The sequence below is a fragment of the Acipenser ruthenus genome, chromosome 32 (genome assembly GCF_902713425.1).
Source record: "Acipenser ruthenus chromosome 32, fAciRut3.2 maternal haplotype, whole genome shotgun sequence".
In the NCBI taxonomy this organism is placed as follows: Eukaryota; Metazoa; Chordata; class Actinopteri; order Acipenseriformes; family Acipenseridae; genus Acipenser; species Acipenser ruthenus.
In genome coordinates, this window is record NC_081220.1 from 6983361 (window position 1) to 7004697 (window position 21337).

A 21337-nucleotide genomic window follows, 5' to 3' on the forward strand; every position below is an offset into this window, starting at 1 on the left:
GTTTTTTAATCCTATTTTTAATCACACTCATTTTAATTCTGTCACTATGTGTGGTGTGTTTTTAAATGCTGGATTTACAAAACTGGGCCATCTTATTGAATTCACAAATTTTCGGTGGAGGTCCAGCAGGGAACTGAGTGTGTTGCTGGGTATCAGATCAGAGAGGTTCCTGGAGAAGATGCTGGCTGACCTGAGGGCCTCCTTGAGCCCGGCTGTCTCTGGGTTTGTGGAGAGGTGTCTGACGGAGCGTGTGGTCCCCGAACCTGATCCATTGTTCCCCACAGTGCTGGTCTCTCCCTCGGTCCCCCTGGCACAGGAGGAGCAGCCAGGGAGGCTGCTGTCAGTGCACAACCTCACTGAGCTGCATTTTCATGCCGCAGAGAAGAAACAACTGTACCACCTGTGTGTTAAATCTCACTGCTCCCCCGAGTTGAGAGATCTGGTGGATACTAAGTGGAGGGCACACCTGGGGGTGAGCGAGGCCGTGCTCCCAAGTTGGCGCTCTCTGTATAAACTGCCCCTGCCCAAGCACTCAGGAGACCTGCAGTGGCGTGTGTTGCACATCATTGTGGCCACAAACTGCTACTTGAGCCATGTGGAGCCTGGAGTGAGTGAACAGTGTCCCTTCTGCCCTGCCTCCGAGACTGTGTATCACCTGTTCACTGACTGCCCCCGATTGCTACCCTTTTTCCAGCATTTAAAAGACCTGTTGGCATCTTTTGGTGTTATTTTTTAGTAAAACGTTATTTGTTTTTAATATCACCTACAAATCAAAACAACGTAAAAAAATGTGTTCTTGTTAGTTTTATCCTTGGTCAAGCGAAGTTAGCCATTTATAAATCTCGAAAAAACAAGATTTTAGCCACTGGTTTTACCGATGCGTGGAGTGTTTTTAGAGTTCTGCTTGTTAGCAGGATTCAGGTAGATTTTTTTTTATTACCGTTTGGTAAAGGACTTGGACAAGTTTAAACAGAGGTGGTGTGAGGTGGGTGGGCTGTGTGATGAGAGTGAGGAGGGGTGGCTCATTTTGTTATTTTAACCTTGTCACGCTAAACAGATTTATATTGTAACTTTTGTTGCTGTTTTTTTTTTTTTTTTTTGACTGCTTAATTGCTGTTTTGATGGTTTCCTTTTGTGGCTATCTTGTTTTATGTATTTTGTTTTTGTTTCAATAAAGGGATTTAAAACTCAAACTCAAACTCTCTCTCTCTCTCTCTCTCTCTCTCTCTCTCTCTCTCTCTCTCTCTCTCTCTCTCTCTCTCTCTCTCGCCACATGAAGTTCCCCTTGCTATGTCACGCCCCTCTGCAATAGCAGAGCAGTATTAGCAGTTGCCAAGGCAACAAGTACGCAGGTCAATCAAGCAGAGGCACCCAAAACGGAAGCAGATTGCAAGACTGTAATTTACATGAAACAGGTGTGTATAATACATCATGTCACTGCATGTATCACTGTATCATGTTATATTTCTCATCTATGCTAGAATGTATAATTCATTGATGTTTTTTCTTACTCCATAAAGCTCATGTAAACAGTGACTGAAATGTAACTGAAGGGGATAGATTAAACACAAAATGAGCCTTACTGCGAATAATTTGATTGTACTTCAATCTAAGATCTAGTAAGGATTCTGTACTCGGATAACTTTAAATTTAAGCACTGTACAACGTCAATGTTAGGAACGCAAGGGGAGTGGAGGGTCTTCAAGGTTAACACATGATTAAGTGAATCAGTAACTGCTACCATCTAGTGGACATTTTATGTAACTACACTTTGTTACAATAGCAATAGTGATGTCATTGAAGCGCAAATGTATTTCTGTATTTCCCGTGTTGAATGTGCGGGAGAGGAAGTGCAGGGGAAGTCATGAAGAAAGAGCGCCGTTCCATGTTACAGCTGAATGCTGCTCTGTTGGGAGCTGAATGTTGTTCGTGATTGAGAATATAAATTTCTGGAAACCGGACAGTGTCTTCATCACTGTAAAACATATAGACACCCCATCGTTCCTGAACCTCGCTGTTTTCCTCACCCTTTCATTGTCACTAACATATCTCCTTCCACCCTGCTTCTCTCCACCTCCTCCCTCTTTCTTACAGTTTTGGCGGGAAACGAAATGTAATCGCGTGACATATAAATAAAAAAAAATATTGTTTAAAAATGTAACTGTGTATCCAGAAAACACGGAGAGAGAATAATAGAATTGTCAGTCAGTTTCAGGAAATAATTTCATCTAGGTTTTATGAGGATGATTGTAAATCTTCACAGAGACAGATTTGTTAAAAGTGCCTAAAAACCACGAATTGTGAGTGTTGTCGAGCGATTGAAAACGAGACATTTTCTGTTTGAAAGGTCATGTATAATCTTCTAGAATATGACATTTTGACGTCACTGCTACGGTATTATCACGCATGGTTCGCGATGCAAATAGTCCTCATCCATGTGTTATATATTTATATTATTGCAGAGTGGGTCACAATACTTAAGTTTGTATTTGGCGGTGGGAACCAAAAGAAAATACATGGAGTGTATTGATGTTAATAATATTCTTAAGAATTAATTCTGAGGAAAGTTTCCCTCCCTACATCTTAACATCTGAAAGACAAACCAAATATGCGAGTTTCATTAGAGACCCGTGGGCTAATTAAATGAAACTGGATAAAAACATGAAGCTTGCTTCAAAGCGCAAGTTTGATAACTACATTGCCTGATCCACTGAATAAATAAATGAGACATTTTGAATATGAAACCAGGGACGGTAAAAGCTATATTGCACCCGATCTGATTGAAATCAGTCGATTCAATATGACTTTATCAAGCAAAAATCATCCCACAGGAATGGGCCAGTAGGTAACTACTAGCCTACCAACAGGTAGAGTAGGTCCCGATCAAGAGCTTTAATGGACGTCGGATGTAGTAGCCGCTAGAGGGCGCTAAAACAATTCTGACAATATTGGCTCATTTTAGTAATTTGCATAACAAAAGGTTTGTCGTGTGTGTGTGTGTGTGTGTGTGTGTGTGTGTGTGTGTGTGTGTGTGTGTGTGTATATATATATATACACACATTTTAATCTACACAAAAGATTTCAACGATTTTAAAAATATATATTTTCAGGGCAAAAGCCCTTCTTCAGCTGTTTAAAAAGAAAAGTAATGCATTTGTGTGTGTGTGTGTGTGTGTGTATGTGTGTGAGAGAGAGAGTTTGAGAAATGCATGCAAACCCAAGAAAAAGAATCGCCTCGCCTTATTATCTACATTGCAAACAACACGTTGCAAGAAGTCATATAGAGACTCTTTCAATCTTTTCTCAGGCAGAACTGCTTTAGATGATGCTCCAGCTTTACAGGGAACACACCATGCATTTCACTTGCAGTAACTCAGAGTGTACTTCCAGGTACTTCCTGCAACATTAGAGACCCATACACTGGATGTAAATCCTATAAATACAAATTCTTTTCAAAAGCGTTTAATGAACTACAATCATAAAAAGTCATTTTGAGAGTTTTAAGAATTGTGCTATACAGCAAATCTACGGCTTTTATAAAATAAATAATTGTAAATATTTGTAAAATGTTTTTAAGAAGGAAATTTATGAGGATATGATGCTTATTGTATTGGGTATTTCACTTATTTCAAAGGGGGATTACATTGGGTACTTTTAATTATTTTGATATTATTAAACATATGTAATGAATACATTCATCTATAATGCAAAGCGGTGCTGCTTTTTGCATATCAAAGTATTCAGTGCTACGAGGGACAGTGCAGTTACACAGAAGTGTGTGCTACATGGCACAGATGTTTCTAATAATCTGTCCAGTCCCGGTCTTCATTTCTGTCGCCCGCGCGCCTCGAACTGCAGACTGGCGTACTGCACGTCATCACGGACCTGCTAGGAGGGAAAAAATCGTCGTGTTGCTGTACATATAGAATTGACATGTAATATATATTTATATAGGTCTGTTCAAAAGAACCGTGTGAGATTATCAAGAATTCATATTAATTCATTATAATGAAAATATAATATTTGAGTTAAGATGTAATTGTATTCATGTATATATGCATGTGTGTTGTATATATGTATTTAGACCTAATAATAAAATGGCGCAATAATAATAATAATAATAATAATAATAATAATAATAATAATAATAATAATAATAATAATAATACTGTACCTCTGCTCTTATCTTTGGTCTGGCGTGCCTTCCTCCAGAACCGGTGTTTTCACGTTGCCCTGTGAAAAATGATCATTTTAAACATCATTTTGATTTTGAACAAACCTAATTAGAAGACTATGTAAACCAGGAATCGCCTGTGGCTTGTTTGTAATACCTGCTATGTGTTTGTCTGGCGCCCTCCCTGTAACGCGAATCTCGGAATACATCGATCTGTGGGTTCAAAACAAAAATCAACATGGTATCGTATTATAAATACTATCCGAAAGGTCTATCAGAAAAGTGAATGTGAACAATATGAACTCTGCCTTCAATATTCATGGAACCTGTGATAAATAGTTAAAACACATACATGCGTAAAACATACATCTACCAATCGATTAGGATTCAGTCCGTTTAAAAAAAAAAAAGACAAACCAAATACTTCGCATTATTTCGTCATAAATGGGTTATATTTCATAATTGTATAAGTTTACAATAACTAAATAGATACATAAATAAATACATTATTCGGTGTGGGCTGATATTTAAATACATACTTACGGTTCATTTGCCAAATACGCATCTGTTTGGTAATAAAAAAAAAGAAAGAAAAGAGAAACTAAATATTAATTTACTTATAAATTCTTAGTGGTTTTGCTCTATTTCGAATAGCTTGTTAATGATACACAGAAAAGGTTACCTGGTTTATTCTGTCTTCGATAGCATATTACCAGTGTAATTAACAAAGTAATCAGAAGAAATGAAGCTGCCGCCAGCGACCCATAGAGGAAGAGTGGACACGCACCGCTCCCTGTAACACAGTTAAACAGGTGAAAAGAGAACCGCGCACCGGTACTGTATACCGCTTCAGTACAATAGTGCTGCTGACACGACGGATGCATTAAGAGGCGCAAGAAGATGCGGCGCCTTCACAATTCTGATCATTTTCAAGCTCCTCTTTCAGAGACGGTTCTTCGCTCCCGCTTTATTTGAACGGGCGCTTGTTTTAGTTTATTACCCAGTAGCAGCGCTGTCTAACACATCAGAAATGGTCCTGCCTGAGTGTTAATGATATTGATATTTAATATTAATACACTGCACTGTACGCTGAAGTTAAAAATAAATACATTACAGTACAAGTATCTAAATACAAAAACGGTATTTCTTACTTGATTTACATTGCAAAAACATTACTCGATATTTAAAAGTGTCTTTAACAAGACATAACCTCATTTCAATGTATTTATTTATTTATTTATTTGACCGGGAGATGTACTCAGGACAATCGCAAAGTACAAACAACACAATACAAACATGTGCGGTTCAGACTTAATCAGCTGCATACAGAGGTCAAGCACTGAATCAATAAGACCTAGATCAGTTTGTGAATGTGGGCTGAAGGAGAAGCATTGGCAGCAGAGTCTAAGCAATTCACAGACACGATCTTAAAACCAGAGAAAGAAATATGATCAGATTCCATCTTCATGATTGGATGTTAACAATTCCACATCTGCGGAGTTGATATGCACAAGATAATTCTCCCAAGGGTGTTACACTGGCTATTCGACTCGTGGACAACCCTGAAGTGTGCATGCGATGTTTGCTGCACATTAGTAATCGATCATTAGATAAACACATTTCTAAAAGCAAGACAGCTTTATAGCTCTACCAAAGGGATCTATCATAAGTGATCGCAATTTAAACCTGGTTACATTATAAAAATCGGGGTGTACTTTAGATTACTTTAGATTACCTATATCGATAAGATAATGTTATTTTATTTATGCATTTATGGATAAATAATAATACAAAAAAATCATCACATAAAATGTTCAGGTTTATAACTCTTACCGGTCTTGCTCACGCTTTTGCTCATATTGCGCCCGCTCTCTGTTTCCACTACACACGTGCACACGGCCCCGCTGCTCCAGACCTCGCCCGGAATGGTGATCTGATTCCTGATAAAGTCTGGAGTGGACTGGCTGGAATCTCTGGACCAGGAGTCGGTCAGTCCGTGTTCGATGACCCAGTAGACACGATCCTGCTCGGATACCCCGAACACTAGACACACTAAAGTAGCGGCGCCGCTGGACTGGACTTCGCCGTCTGACTCTGAAGGGGTGAGGATTTCAATATAAGCGCGGTCATCGGAGCGTTCTGTATTGGAAACAATAAGAGCGACATTAAATATATAAAACATTAAGAAAGCATGCTGGAGGGGGGAGGAGGGTATTTACTACTGAAGTTCAGCAGTGTTGTACAAGTTATTTTATTCTTGCGCATTTGATTAGAAATGCTGTCTTGCGCATAATTTGTATTGACGCGATTTCTATCGCAGAATCAGAATAGTGCTGCTTAGCATTTTCATGAGGAACCCATTCTATAGAACCGCCTGCAGTTCAGTATTAAAATTGTGCATTTAACCTAAATAAAACATTGGCTCTATACATGGGGTCCGCGAAATGCGAGGGCAACTTTCTGTGTCAGATTTATAGCTGTAGGTGAACATTTCCCGGCATTCGAGTAAGAGTGAAACAACGTCAAAGCAGTTTGAATTCGGACAGCAGACGGCAAATTGAAGCAATGTTAAACTGATTAGGTTTGTTTGCTCTAAATGTCTGTAAATTTACAGGAAACACTATTGTAAACTGTCAACCTTACACACAGTTAAATAGACTGCTACGTATTTGAGCTTTACTGTTTTTTCTAAAAGTTTTGGAAACTCGAAGTCCCATTAAAGTTTCCTTCAAGCTTAAACCCTGCCCAATGTCCACAGCGGAGGAACACGATATATCTACTCTCCATGTTAGCCATGTTAGCCTCTGACCCGTTGCAGCATCGCCCCACTGCCCTTAAAGCAAAAACATTTCATCAAAATAGCACATTATTTCAGAAACCTTCATACTTATTCAAAAGCTTCTTACTTACCTCGTACTACTAATGTGGATCCATTGCCCATGTACATGCCTTGGCCCCTAATCAAAGCACAATAGTAAGTCCCGGAATCGTTCACCTGCGCGTTGTTTAGGTTCAGGGAACAGGTTTTCTCGATTTCGTTGCCTACAAAGCTGCCAACGGGTCTGATATTTTGATAAGTTTCCAGGGTCGGGATGCCCTTGGACCGCAGTTTGAACCAGATGACAGTGAAACACTTTGCACTCGAGAATTCCCCGATATCGCAGGTCAGGTTTACGCTGCTCCCGACCTCGGCTCTGACTAAGGGCGGGTATTGGAACAGTCCTGCATCTCCAACTGAAACGAGAAAAAAAGAAAAAGCAAGAGCCTACTGTTTATATTTCTAAGCAACCCAATAATAATAATAATAATAATAATAATAATAATAATAATAATAATAATAATAATAATAATAATAATAATCTAAACTGTAGAAAGTTTAGATTACTATTATTAAAGCAGTGTGGAGTAGTGGTTAGGGCTCAGGACTCTTGACCGGAGAGTCGTGGGTTCAATCGCAGGTGGGGGACAGGCATGTACACGGGCAATGGATCCACGTTAGTAGTACGAGTTAAGTAAGAAGCTATTGAATAAGTATGATGGTTTCTGAAATAATGAGGTTTGATCAAATAAGGTGTAGTTAGGGCTCTGGACTCTTGACCGGAGGTTCGTGGGTTCAATCCCAGGTGGGGGACATTGCTGCTGTACCCTTGAGCAAGGTACTTTACCTAGATTGCTCCAGTAAAAACCCAACTGTATAAATGGGTAATTGTATGTAAAAATAATGTGATATCTTGTAACAACTGTAAGCCGCCCTGGATAAGGGCGTCTGCTAATAAATAAATACATTAATAATAATAATAATAATAATAATAATAATAATAATAATAATAATAATAATAATAATAATAATAATAAATACATAAATAAATAAAACATTGAAATCGTATTCTGTATAATGTGCCGTACAAAAATTAATTTTATAGGTTAATTGAAACTAAAAAAAAAATAGCCTACAAGTAATAATAATATACAAAACACAAGAGTAATATAAAACCAAAACACAAATTTGTTCTGCAATGTTAGAATATAAACAGTAAAGCCACGCTTACCTTGGAGCGTGTAGAATAGCAGAATGAGCCGGAGCAGCATGGTGGGAAGTTCACAGCAAGGCTGGCGAGGATGTTGTGTGTGTTATCCGCACTGCAGACAGTATCAGTGAACAGGGCAAGAAGAGGGGCTGCAACAGACAAGCCAGGAAGTGCAGATATTGTATACAGATCCTGCTGCAAGGTCCTTCACTACCACAACATCACAGTTTTATACATATATAGTCTAGTTAATTATGTCTAAACAAATACATACAACACAAATATGTATTCCTACACCAATATCAATATTTAAACAAAAAGCTTACCATTATCATTTTACAAATTGTTTCTTTTGTAAAAGTTCAAACAATTTGGTGAAACTTTTTTTTTTTTTTAGAAGTCAGTTTTTCTAGAGCTCCCTCCCAATGCAGCTCTTTTGAGACATGACTGTTTTTTTTTTAATCTCACTTTTTATAATGTTTAGTCAACTAAGTAGGCCCATTTTATGTACTTTTTAACATACATACAAACACACACACACACACACAGACACACACACACAGACACACACACACACACACACACACACACAGACACACACACACACACAAACACACACACAGACACACACACACACACACACACACACACACACTCTTTTCATGAGACTTTTACTTTTCCGTTTAGTTTTAATGATTCGTGGCGGTTGGGATGCGGCCAATATTCCATAAGAATCTAAGCCCTGCGTTTAGCTGATCGCTTCGTGCAACATCTACGAGTGTAAGATGTAAGAATGAACACACTACATCTCCTATTGCCAGACATTTCAACACAAACGACCACAGTGTAGATATCATCCTCCGGAACTTTTCTTTTGAAAGACTATTTGTTTATAACAACAGTTTGCTTACAGCACTGATTTTTCCATCCACCTGAAGAAGGACTCGTAGCCCGAAACATCCTGAAATCATTTATGTTTTTAATCAATTATTCACACTTTTGCGTACCTACATTACTTTTTTCTTTTCGAATGTGTTCCTTTTGGTACATAGCAGTTTCCTTTTTCAGATGTATATAGAGGCCTATACATATATATGGCTCTTTATGATCTCCCTGATCATCCTTGAACCAGAAAGCTCGCACATACAGTCGTGTGCAAATCTATTAGTACACCTCATTGCTTCTGTATCAGAACACCTCATTGCTTCTGTATTAGAACACCCCATTGCTTCTGTATTAGAACACCCCATTGCCTCTGTATTAGAACACCCCATTGCCTCTGTATTAGAACACACCATTGCCTCTATATTAGAACACCCCATTGCTTCTGTATTAGAACACCCCATTGCTTCTGTATTAGAACACCCCATTGCTTCTGTATTAGAACACCCCATTGCTTCTGTATTAGAACACCCCACTGCTTCTGTATTCGAACACCCCATTGCTTCTGTATTAGAACACCCCATTGCTTCTGTAGTTTGGATTTGTTGTGCTAATGAAATCAAACCACTGGCACTGAAAATCTTAGAAAACTGGCAAAATAGGCAAATGTGTGATTCTCAAATTTCATTGATGATTTTTTTTTCATTGGGGCCTGTGGCAAAGTGCCCGCCCCTGTGTGTATTTTGTGTGTTATGTGTTGTATGTTGCGTGTGTTAATGTTGGTGTATAGATTGGTACACGGGATATAAACGGGTCTGTGTTTCACGTGTGTTTAAAGTGTATAATTATATTTAGGCACGAGGATGGCACATCACTTCACGTGCAGATAAAATGTGTATAATGTGTGGCACGGGGTTGCACGTAATGAATTCACGTGCTGGGATTCAAGTGAATAATTAATTAGTAATTGAATCCCAGCACAACAGTATAAATAGGCACATTTTCTGTCACTCGGGGTTAGGTGTTCGGTGAGTGGAGAACGAGTGTGGAGAAGGAGAAATTAAATAATAAGAAAGAACGTAAATATAAAAGTGAATAACTGTCTCACTCACCGTGTTTCGTTTGTCTGTCTGTGCACTGTCTGTTTACTGTGTAGTCCGTTTTGTTTGTCTTTTTATTTTGGCATGTAGTGCCGTGTCCCGTGTTTTTGTGTTTAAAACCTTTTATTTTCTGTTTATTAAATGCTGAGCGCCATCACGCGCTCAGCTTAACCAAAACCACATCTCTCTGTTTATTTATTTCCTGTCTCTGGTCTGACACCACCCACTCCGGCCGTCTTTGTGACACGTGGTGTCCTGCGTGGGATCTACAGCGCCTCCAGGACTCAGGCCAGAGCAGGAACAGCATTTTTGGATTAAAAAAAAAAAAGAGAGAGAGAAAAAAAGGTGAAAAAAAAAAAAAAAGAGGAAAATATGGCAGAGGACGCCATCAAACTGCGGGACTAGATGCTGGAAAATGCTGGGCTGGAGGCCCAGTCTATACCAGTAGTCGTCCAGTTCCTGCAGTTTATGGATGAGGAGCGATGGGTGGCGTATGCCAGGGAACAGACCCTAAGCACCTGGGAGGAAGGTGTGGGGTTGGTCCTCAGCTACCTGGAGGCAATTATACATGGAACAGCAGCCCAGGTAGCAGGACCACCAGCAGAGGAGTACCTGCTGTCCCCATCTCCACCAGCAGAGGGTGAGTACCTGCTGTCCCCATCTCCACCAGCAGAGGGTGAATGCCTGCTGGTTTTGCCTCCACAGCCTGAGTGGGAGGAGCCCGAACGTCCTACGCCTGAGTGGGAGGAGCCCAAACGTCCTACGCCCGAGTGGGAGGAGCCCGAACGTCCTACACCCGAGTGGGAGGAGCCAGAAACTTCCTACGCCCGAGTGGGAGGAGCCCGAACGTCCTACGCCCGAGTGGGAGGAGCCCGAGCGTCCTACGCCCAAGAGGGAGGAGTCGGTGCGTCCACAGCCCAAAAGGGAGGAGTCGGTGCGTCCACAGCCCAAAAGGGAGGAGTCGGTGCGTCCACAGCCCAAAAGGGAGGAGTCGGTGCGTCCACAGCCCAAAGGGAGGCAAGTCGGGGCTTCCACAGCCCTGGGACCCAAGCCACCAGCAGAGGGAAAATGCCTGCTGGTTCAGCCCCAAGAGCCGGAAGGGGAGGAGTTACCGGTTCAACCCCCTGAAAATTTTTGGGGGGGAGAGGGGCAGGAGGCTTGTGTCCCCCAGCAGCCTCTATTCATGCAGCTGAGGGCAGCGCAGCGCGCACCAGCCCAACTGCCAGGAGCAGAGGAGCTGGAGCTGCCTCTGCCTCCACCACCGCCAGGAGCAGAGGAGCTGGAGCTGCCTCTGCCTCCACCACCACCAGGAGCAGAGGAGCTGGAGCTGCCTCTGCCTCCACCATCGCCAGGAGCAGAGGAGCTGGAGCTGCCTCTGCCTCCACCACCGCCAGGAGCAGAGGAGCTGGAGCCGCCTCTGCCTCCACCACCGCCGGGAGCAGAGGAGCTGGAGCCGCCTCTGCCTCCACCACCACCAGGAGCAGAGGAGCTGGAGCTGCCTCTGCTTCCGCCACCGCCCAGAGCAGAGGAGCAGGAGCTGCCTCTGCTGCCCGTACCGCCACAGGGAGTACGGTGGCCGGAGCCCCAGAAAGGGGAGCTGCCGGCCACGAAGAAGGGGGACGAGGTCTGGAGACCACTTTCCCCAGCAGCAGTTTCGCTGCAGGAGTTCTTGTGGCCGGAGCCCCACAGGAGGGAGCTGCCGGCTACGAAGAAGGGGGAGGTCGGGGGACCACCTGCCCCCGCAGCTTTTTCGCTGCAGGACTGGACCGGCATGCTGTCAGCCGTGCCACTACCGGCAGGGGTGCTGACAGCATTGCCAGCATTGGGCCCACTGAAGCCTCCCTTCCCAGCCCGAGACTTTGTGCTGGACTGCTGGATTTTTAAGGGGGGAGGTGGCCGTTGAGGCCATGTGTGCTTTGCACAGGGGGGGGTATATGTGGCAAAGTGCCCGCCCCTGTGTGTATTTTGTGTGTTATGTGTTGTATGTTGCGTGTGTTAATGTTGGTGTATAGATTGGTACACGGGATATAAACGGGTCTGTGTTTCACGTGTGTTTAAAGTGTATAATTATATTTAGGCACGAGGATGGCACATCACTTCACGTGCAGATAAAATGTGTATAATGTGTGGCACGGGGTTGCACGTAATGAATTCACGTGCTGGGATTCAAGTGAATAATTAATTAGTAATTGAATCCCAGCACAACAGTATAAATAGGCACATTTTCTGTCACTCGGGGTTAGGTGTTCGGTGAGTGGAGAACGAGTGTGGAGAAGGAGAAATTAAATAATAAGAAAGAACGTAAATATAAAAGTGAATAACTGTCTCACTCACCGTGTTTCGTTTGTCTGTCTGTGCACTGTCTGTTTACTGTGTAGTCCGTTTTGTTTGTCTTTTTATTTTGGCGTGTAGTGCCGTGTCCCGTGTTTTTGTGTTTAAAACCTTTTATTTTCTGTTTATTAAATGCTGAGCGCCATCACGCGCTCAGCTTAACCAAAACCACATCTCTCTGTTTATTTATTTCCTGTCTCTGGTCTGACACCACCCACTCCGGCCGTCTTTGTGACAGGGCCACACATGCAATTAACTAAAAATAGTAAGAGAAAAGGAGCACAGAGCCACACATGGTAAAACACAGGAGACTTTTTAGAAGTTGTTTAAGATGCCTGATTAAAGCACAAACCGGTCTGACATTTTGGATTATATCTAGGGTACACTGTTTTGTACGTTTTAAAAATTCCCTGGTCATCGGCTGCTTTAACTAAAAGGTCACACCGCTCTTCTTTAAAAAAAAATATAGACCAGTTTGAAAGAACTACACGAAAAAAGCTGAGTTATAGATTGTATAAAGACTGAATAACTTTATAGACAACATATAAAAACAATCATCTTAGCAAATTCTAACTTGACTAATTGCAAGGGCTGTAACATTACATGAAATGTGTAGACGCGAGACCTGCCTGTCTGATGCCTGAAATTCTTATTGATTGGGTCATGTTGAGGTTCGGGTTGTGTTGCAGAACTAGCTGCTTACTTTAGATGTTGTTTTATACTGAGTGCTAATACATTGACTGGTCTCGCGAAGGCAGACCTTTTGAAGGTGTTGCAACAAAAACTGTTGTGGCATTTAGAAGCGCGCGGCCTAGGTCTTTACTGGCAGTAAACTTCCGGACATAACAAACAACATTTTCCATTTCACTTTACAAAACGCAGAAACATACATGCGAGTACAGGCCAGAGGAAGAAGTAAGCCGCAAAACACAAGAGAAACTAGCGGCCTGCATGTACTGGGTGTGTGAATTGTGCTGTTGTTGTTGGTTTTACTATATATACATACCATAAACATTCTTGAAATGTATTTTTTGTTTACGACTGTAAACGACAGTATTTGTTTATTCTGCTAATAAATAAATAAATAAATAAACAAACAAATAAATAAACAAACAAATAAATAAATAATAATAATAATAATAATAATAATAATAATAATAATAATAATAATAATAATAATAAAGAAAAAATAAACGGTCCATGGCGTTTCATTTTGGATCAAGTAAACAGAATCGTAAGAAAGATGTATTTTTGATGGTACCAATAGAAAAGCGTAGGCCTACTTGAACCGTGCTGTTGTTTTTTTTTCTCTTCTTTACAAACAGCGGATAACAATTCCGAAGACGTTACTAACGTTATGTGCAGGTCAATTTGACAACAAACTTAAACGCGCTCTCGGCGTCAGACGGCACGCTAGAAGCTTGTAAACCCCCGGAGCACTCTGGGGCCGTTTGTACAGTGTAGAATTCTCCCGCAGTAAAACCATAACAAAGCGTATTAAATCACAACGAAAGCGTAAAGCACAGGGAAGCATCGTAAAGAATAGCGAGGTATGATAAAGCATAGGGAAGCATTGTAAAGCACAGAGAGGTCTGGTAAAGCATAGGGAAGCATTGTAAAGCACAGAGAGGTGTGGTAAAGCATAGGGAAGCATTGTAAAGCACAGAGAGGTCTGGTAAAGCATAGGGAAGCATTGTAAAGCACAGAGAGGTCTGGTAAAGCATAGGGAAGCATTGTAAAGAATCTGCTGCTGGGACTTATCCTCGTGTTCCACCCCGAGGGAAGTAGTGCAAGACAACGTGCCTTTAGAAATGGAGTCTGATGTAAGTGAACACGAGGCTGCTGTATCACCTATGAGAAACACTTCTGAGGAATTGCAACATGGCAAACGTAGGAGAGCAAGTAAGAAAACCCGTGAATGAAGCCAGGAGTTAATCGACCTTGAAAACGAAGAAAAAATATATATTTTATGCAAAATGAACCTTAATCTTGAAAATGTATTGTGCAACAGCGTCAACACTAAGAACGTGTTGCTTTAAAAAAAAGAAAAAAAACTAGCCAGAACCTGTAGTGTGTAGTGTAGTGTGTGTGTGTGTGCGTGTGTGCATGTGTGCACGCGTGCGCGCGTTTGTGTGTGACCAGAAGCCCAAATTATACTTCATTTACTTTCTGCACAAAATTAAATTACACGAAGAAGCAGCGCCATCTACTGGTATTGGTAAAGACACACAACATTTCTGGATTATTAGGGTTTTGCTGCCATCTAGTGGTCTAGACCAGTGGTTCCCAACCCCGGTCCTGGGGACCCAATGTGTCTGCTGGTTTTCATTCCAACTGAGATTTCGATTACTTAACTAAACAGAGATAATTTGCTTAATTAGAACCTTTTACTTGTTTTCAGCTCTTAAACAGCTGCAGGGTTCAAGTTAACTACACCATTTTACAAGGAACTTGAAATCGACAAGTTGTTTTTTAGGAGCTGAGAACAATTAAAAAGGTCGAATGAATCACATTGTTAGTTCAATTAAGGTTGTAATTAAGCAAATGAGAACTCAGTTGGAATGAAAACCAGAAGACACAGCGGGGTCCCCAGGACCAGGGCTGGGAAACCTGGAGAGTTAGAGCAGTTACTGAAATTTATACACTCTGCAATGACAGTCAAACATTCTCATGTGTTACAATTGGTCTTCATGGAAATCCTGCTATAGGATGTGGTTACTATAGACAAGTCGTTCTTTACAGGGTGTAGACAGTATTCAACTATATATAAAAAAATGACTACATAATATAAATAATATAATTTACTTTTTAGAATGCATATTTCAAATAAAAGATTACATTTCCTTTTATATCGTACTGATTGTAAGTTGTCACTTTCTATGAATGTATGAGTGTTTATGTATTTAGACCTACTGTTTAAATCCTGTATATTATATGGCAACTTCTGTCTTTATTATAATAATAAAAATAAGAAATGACTCATTTTGAATGCCTGCAAGAGATTAATAAACTGTAATATCACAGCCTCTTTATCCTTTCGTGTTTGATTTTCAGATACTGTAAACGTCATCTTAGCATCACGTCTGCTTTTGCTCAGGGCCGAGTTTGTATCCGTTCCCTACAGACAGATCTCTGCAGCAACATGTGTGCTGATTGAAGAAACCCCCTAGCTTGGGTTGCATTCAGTCATCACCGAGACTGGAGAGGCGGTGTAATGCTCACACTGTCCAGCTGGAGGCGCGGAAAACTCAATAACAATAGTGGCATAATAGCAAATACATGTTCAGACATTGTCGCTTACCTACAGCGGCCAGTATTACAATACAGGCCACTACACCATGGTTGGGATGTTGTTCAGGGTAATTGTTCTTTGTAATAATAATAATAATAATAATAATAATAATAATAATAATAAGGCATTTTATTAACAGAAAAAAAAAAAATGTATATCTTTTTAGTAAACATGTCACACCTTGTTAGCTGTCACTCATTGACCAGGTGATGGGAATTAGGAAACAACTTGCCCCGCCCCTTTGCCATCCTGTTTATTCATTTGCATTATTAACGAAGATGATAGGGGAGTCTGTGTGGTCCAGTGGTTAAAGAAAAGGGCTTGTTACCAGAAGGTCCCCGGTTCAAATCCCACCTCAACCACTGATTCATTGTGTGACCTTGAGCAAGTCACTTACCCTCCTTGTGCTCCGTCTTTCGGGTGAGATGTAATTGTAAGTGACTCTGTAGCTGATGCATAATTCACACACCCGCGTCTCTGTAAGTCGCCTTGGTAAAAGGTTTCTGCTAAATAAACAAATAATAATAATAGGGGAGGTGATTAAAAAAACAGTCCAAAGCACTTCTTTTGTCGGGTTTTTAAGGGATTTACCATTCCACTACAGGAGAGCTGCATGGATAATTTACATTTTTATTCAATCCCAAATGAAAAGCCTGACACCTGGAATGTATTGTTTATTGGTATTTGATAAGACGGCACTAGAGACCCCCACGCACTATTAAAGCTGTTGCTTTTCACAAAGACCTGCTTTAATGATGCACTGTGGTGATGATGAGTGCACACTGGCCAGCGCTGGCAGGGTGTGAAAGACTGGCTTTCCTGTTCTTATGCACTCAGCGCAGTCATGCTGCTCTCTCTGTGTAAACATGTGCTGTGTGTTTCAGCAGCGCATACATGAAAACCAAGGGCTCATCTCATTTGTGGTCAATGCTACATTTTGTTTTTTGATAGATAGATGGGCTGTGGTTATAGTCTCGAATTGTATTTGATGAAGATCAATGTGGATTTAAACAATGAAAGCACCCTTTGCACACCAACCACAGAGTTGTTTCCATTACTGCAGCTTTTCTTTGAAAGGTGTTGCTGTTGTAATTTGTATGTTGAGACTTATTTCAACTTATTAACATAGTGAAAAAAGATGTTTCAGAATTCAACTTAAATCGTTTGCAACAGATTTTAAACACATGCTAGTAGTTGCATCTTTTAAATTTGTAGTTTTGTGTGCAGGTATGTTTTCAATTCAACAATAAATTGTGTTTACAATCAGTTGGTTAAGAAGTCTTGTTACATTCTTAGACTTGGTAGAAGAAGAAGAAGAAGAAGAAGAAGAAGAATTCAATACTCAATTTTCTTTAAATTCTATATTTTACAGTGTACAGGTTTTGACATCACACACAGATGTTTGATTTAACCTCTTTGGATCACACTGCTTACAGTTCTATATTGTAAATAGCAAAAGGATAAAACAAGTTGTAATTTTAACAGCTTTGATTATTAAATGCTTATCTTGGACAAAACAATTCTGTAGCAATATAAATCTTATTAGGCCCTCCATTACAACTTCATCAAACTCAGGCATACCCCATCTGTGTGAAAATACAAAAAGGATTCTGGTCAGAATCTTGGGAAGAATTATAATGTTTTTTTTTTTTTTTTAATCGGTTGTATAGAGTATATGTTACAGGTGAAGACCCAATGTAATCACTGTAAAATGTATTTCTCTCTAAACATGAGTAAGACTTAAAACTCATCACATTGATTACATGTGTAACTATTGAATGTGCACAAAAATATTAAATTAAAAAAAAAAACATTTCGATTCCAAACATGATCCACAGTGTACAGGTTACACACTCAGGTGTGTCTTTTCATAGTAAAACCAGGAATGGGATTTGGCAGGAGGGTTTTGTTTTCTTTCTAGAAAAAGACATGTTTTTAATGTGCAATACATTTCAAACATGTGTTTTTTTCTGTGTGAGTTAGTAAAACATGCAACAACAACAAAGTGTTGAATTCAGGTATTTTATTCGTTTTTTTTTTCTTTACTTGTACACAGTGGGAACGATGCAAACATTTGCAGATTCTTATTTACCAAGCTCTTTACTGTGAAGATAATGAAGTCTACTTGCATATACAAAACATTAAACACTAGTGTCAAGATCTCAATTGAATGTATGATCTGGTGCATCTTCAATGCCTTTAATGCACTCTTGTAATACTTTGAGAATGGAAGTGAAGTTCAATATGACAGAAGCAAGGCTGTATTCAAATAAAGAAAAGGACGTGTTTAGTTAAATGCATTTCCATTGCTTCATCTTTCCTCTTGAAAACGCCGTCTGTGAGGAGACGATAAATAATTCTGGTCAGATCACAAATAAGCTAAACGCTATTAAACATTTCCCTGTCAAATATGCTTGTATAAAGTATTTTCGTTAACAAAAATAACATGATATTTAAGAAAGATTCCTCCATTAGAATCCTAGCGCGTTTAGGTTCTATCGAATGAGTTCCATTTGGAATCAAAAGGTTCTACATAGACCCATTTGCACGCGCTGGAAGGCGGGTTTACGCCCCCTATGAAAGCCCTTCTTCTAGCGCGTAAACCAAGTGAGAATAGGGCCCAAACTGAACACACTAAACTAAACGTGTCATTGCAATTACCTTTGCTTGTTATAGTTCCAGTGAACTACAGCAAAGTGTATCCACATCGCAACGAGAACACCGGAGATGAAGACATACCGCCAGACCGAAGGAAAGCAATCTGCATCTGAAACACAAGCAAAGCAGAGATACACAAAATGAAAGGTAATGTTTCTATTCGAATGCAATACCGCTCATAGAAGACTCGGGTAACTACAGTCTGTCGCTTTCGGTTAGATATAGGATGCTCCGACATTCTTAATCTCTCGTCCTCACTTGAAGACGGGTGATTTTCAAGCACCGATCTGATTATACTGATGGGTTTCATGAATTCATTTTCTAGCTATTTGTTTTATATTTCGGGAGGGCTTTAAATGTATAACAAAAGTATAAAAACATGGGCTTGTTTCTATATACCAATAGAATGTAGTATCAGGCTAGTTAACCAACAGCATACAGAGATCAAACACCCTCAATAAGACCTCTGTTTGTGAATGTGGATTGAAGGAGAAGCAATGAGATTCTAACAGTCCCCAAATCCGATTTTAAAACCAGAGAAAGAAAGATGATCAGATTCCATGATATGAAGGACACAGTTCCACGTGTTCGGGAGATGATATACAAAAGATAATTCTCATGATAACGGGTTGTTCGACTCGTTGACAATTCCGAATGCGATGTTTGCTGAACATTAGATTACATTTTAAAAAGGTAAATTGATAACTAAACAAACACATTTATAAAAGCTACACCAAATAGATCTATCAAAGTGGCCGCGATTTAAACCTTGTTACATTACAGAAATCCGGATATACCTTGGTGCCCTATATCTATACGATATTGTTATTTTATTTATGTATTTAAGGATACAGGGGGAAAAAAAACAATTGATCATTGAAAATGTTAAGGTTTCTAACTCTCTTACCGGTCTTGCTCACGCTTTTGCTCATATTGCGCCCGCTCTCTGTTTCCACTACGCACGTGCACACGGCCCCGCTGCTCCAGACCTCGCCCGGAATGGTGATCTGATTCCTGATAAAGTCAGGAGTGGGTTCACTGGAATTATTTAAGAAACTTTCATACTTATGCAATACCTTCTTTCTTACCTCGTATTAGTAACGTGGATCCATTGCCCAAGTACATAGCTGAGCTCTTAATAAAAGCGCAATAGTAAGTCCCGGAATCGTTCACCTGTGCGTTGTTTAGGTTCAGGGAACAGGTTTTCTCGATTTCGTTGCCCACGAAGCTGCTACCGGGTCTGACATTTTGATAAACTTCCATAGTCGGGCTGCTGTTGGACCGCAGTTTGAACCAGATGACACTGAAGCACTTTCCACTCATGTCCTCGATATCGCAGGTCAAGTTTACGCTGCTCCCGACCTCGGCTCTGACTAAGGGCGGGTATTGGAACAGTCCTGCATCTGCAACTGAAACGAGAAAAAAAGAAAAACGAAGAGCCTACTGTTTATATCTCTAATAATAATAATAATAATAATAATAATAATAATAATAATAATAATAATAATTATAATAATAATAATAATGTTTTTTTAGGGCAGAATATAAAATGTATCAGGATGCTTATATGCAATATCAAATGCGATTAACAACATTCACTGATAAAGTCCAATTCTTTCTGCATTTATAAATGATCTGTATACGTTTTATTAAGGATAACCTAATGCTAAACCTGTAAAAAAAAATAAATAAAAAATAATCCAATCGTAATAATGGAGTTTATTTTTGTTTTACAAACAGCAATAACATGGCCAACCAAAATATGTTAAGAATGTACTCGGTAAATGAAAGAAAAATAATCTGACATAAAAATATAAAGTTTGTACATTCTTTTTTTTATTATTATTAAAGAATACAAAACTGTAAAGCTGTCATCATTTAATATGTATTTGTATCTGAATGTAATAATAATAACAATACTACTACTACTACTACTACTACTACTACTACTACTACTACTACTACTTCTACTACTACTAGTAATAATAATAATAATAATAATAATAATAATAATAATAATAATAATAATAATCCAAACTGCAGAAAGTTGTATATTTTGATTAAATAATACATTGCTATCGTATTCTGTATAAATTCTACCGCGCCGTACAAAAATAATCATATCAGAAACAAACAAAAAAAAAAAGAAGAATCTACTTGGTAAATGGAAAAAAATAATTTGACATAAAACTTTGTAATTTCATTTTTTTAATGAATAAATACAAAAAAGTGTAAATCTGTCATAGTATCTAAATGTAATAATAATAATAATAATAATAATAATAATAATAATAATAATAATAATAATAATACCTCAAACTGTAGAGAGGTATTTAATCTTTTTGATTAAATAATACATTGAAATCGTATTCTGTATAAATTGTACCGCGCCGTAAAAAAATAAATCATGTAGGTTAAATGAAACTAAAAAAAAAACTATAAGTAATAATAATATACAAAAGAGTAATATAAAATGAAACACAGATTTGTTGTGCGATGTTAGAATATAAACAGTAAAGCCACGCTTACCTTGCAGCGTGTAGAATAGCAGAATGAGCCGGAGCAGCATGGTGGGAAGTGCACAGCAAGGCTGGCGAGGATGTTGTGTGTGTTATCCGCACTGCAGACAGTATCAGTAAACAGGGCAAGAAGAGGGGCTGCAACAGACAAGCCAGGAAGTGCAGATATTGTATACAGATCCCGGTGCAAGGTCCTTCACTACCACAAGATTACAATTTTATACATAGTCTACAGCTATTTATGGCGAAACAGTTACATAAAACACAAATATATCATATGGCTCTTTAAGAACTCCCAAGTCATCCTTTAACCAGAAAGGTCAATCATAGAGTCGAGTGCAAATCTATAAGAA

At 39.5% G+C, this 21337-nt stretch overlaps 1 protein-coding gene and 1 long non-coding RNA gene across 2 annotated transcripts; both read right to left on the bottom strand.

Moving 5' to 3' along the window:
- Positions 1-3432: 3432 nt before the first annotated feature.
- On the bottom strand, positions 3433-8288 carry LOC117395254 (uncharacterized). The gene is made up of 8 exons (XM_033994137.3): positions 8224-8288; positions 7085-7408; positions 6008-6313; positions 4857-4967; positions 4718-4739; positions 4332-4387; positions 4175-4233; positions 3433-3888 (listed from the first exon to the last, which is right to left on the bottom strand). The coding sequence occupies exons 1-8, from the start codon at positions 8261-8263 to the stop codon at positions 3826-3828; spliced, it is 981 nt and encodes a 326-aa protein (XP_033850028.3). The 5' UTR covers positions 8264-8288; the 3' UTR covers positions 3433-3825.
- A 9673-nt stretch (positions 8289-17961) lies between these two features.
- On the bottom strand, positions 17962-19498 carry LOC131703043 (uncharacterized). Its single transcript, XR_009309662.1, has 3 exons — positions 19373-19498; positions 18469-18574; positions 17962-18143 (listed from the first exon to the last, which is right to left on the bottom strand). It is a non-coding gene; the product is annotated as an uncharacterized LOC131703043 (long non-coding RNA).
- Between the last annotated feature and the right edge of the window lie 1839 nt (positions 19499-21337).

What these genes read in the sequence shown, in the direction of transcription:
- LOC117395254 (XM_033994137.3), bottom strand. Translation starts at nt 8,263, where the DNA reads ATGCTGCTCCGGCTCATTCTGCTATTCTACACGCTCCAAG. An exon ending in GCCAGACAAACACATAGCAG is followed by an intron (nt 4,234 to 4,331) that starts GTATTACAAACA and finishes CATTTTTCACAG; the next exon opens with GGCAACGTGAAAACACCGGT. An exon ending in GACCAAAGATAAGAGCAGAG is followed by an intron (nt 3,889 to 4,174) that starts GTACAGTATTAT and finishes TTTCCCTCCTAG; the next exon opens with CAGGTCCGTGATGACGTGCA.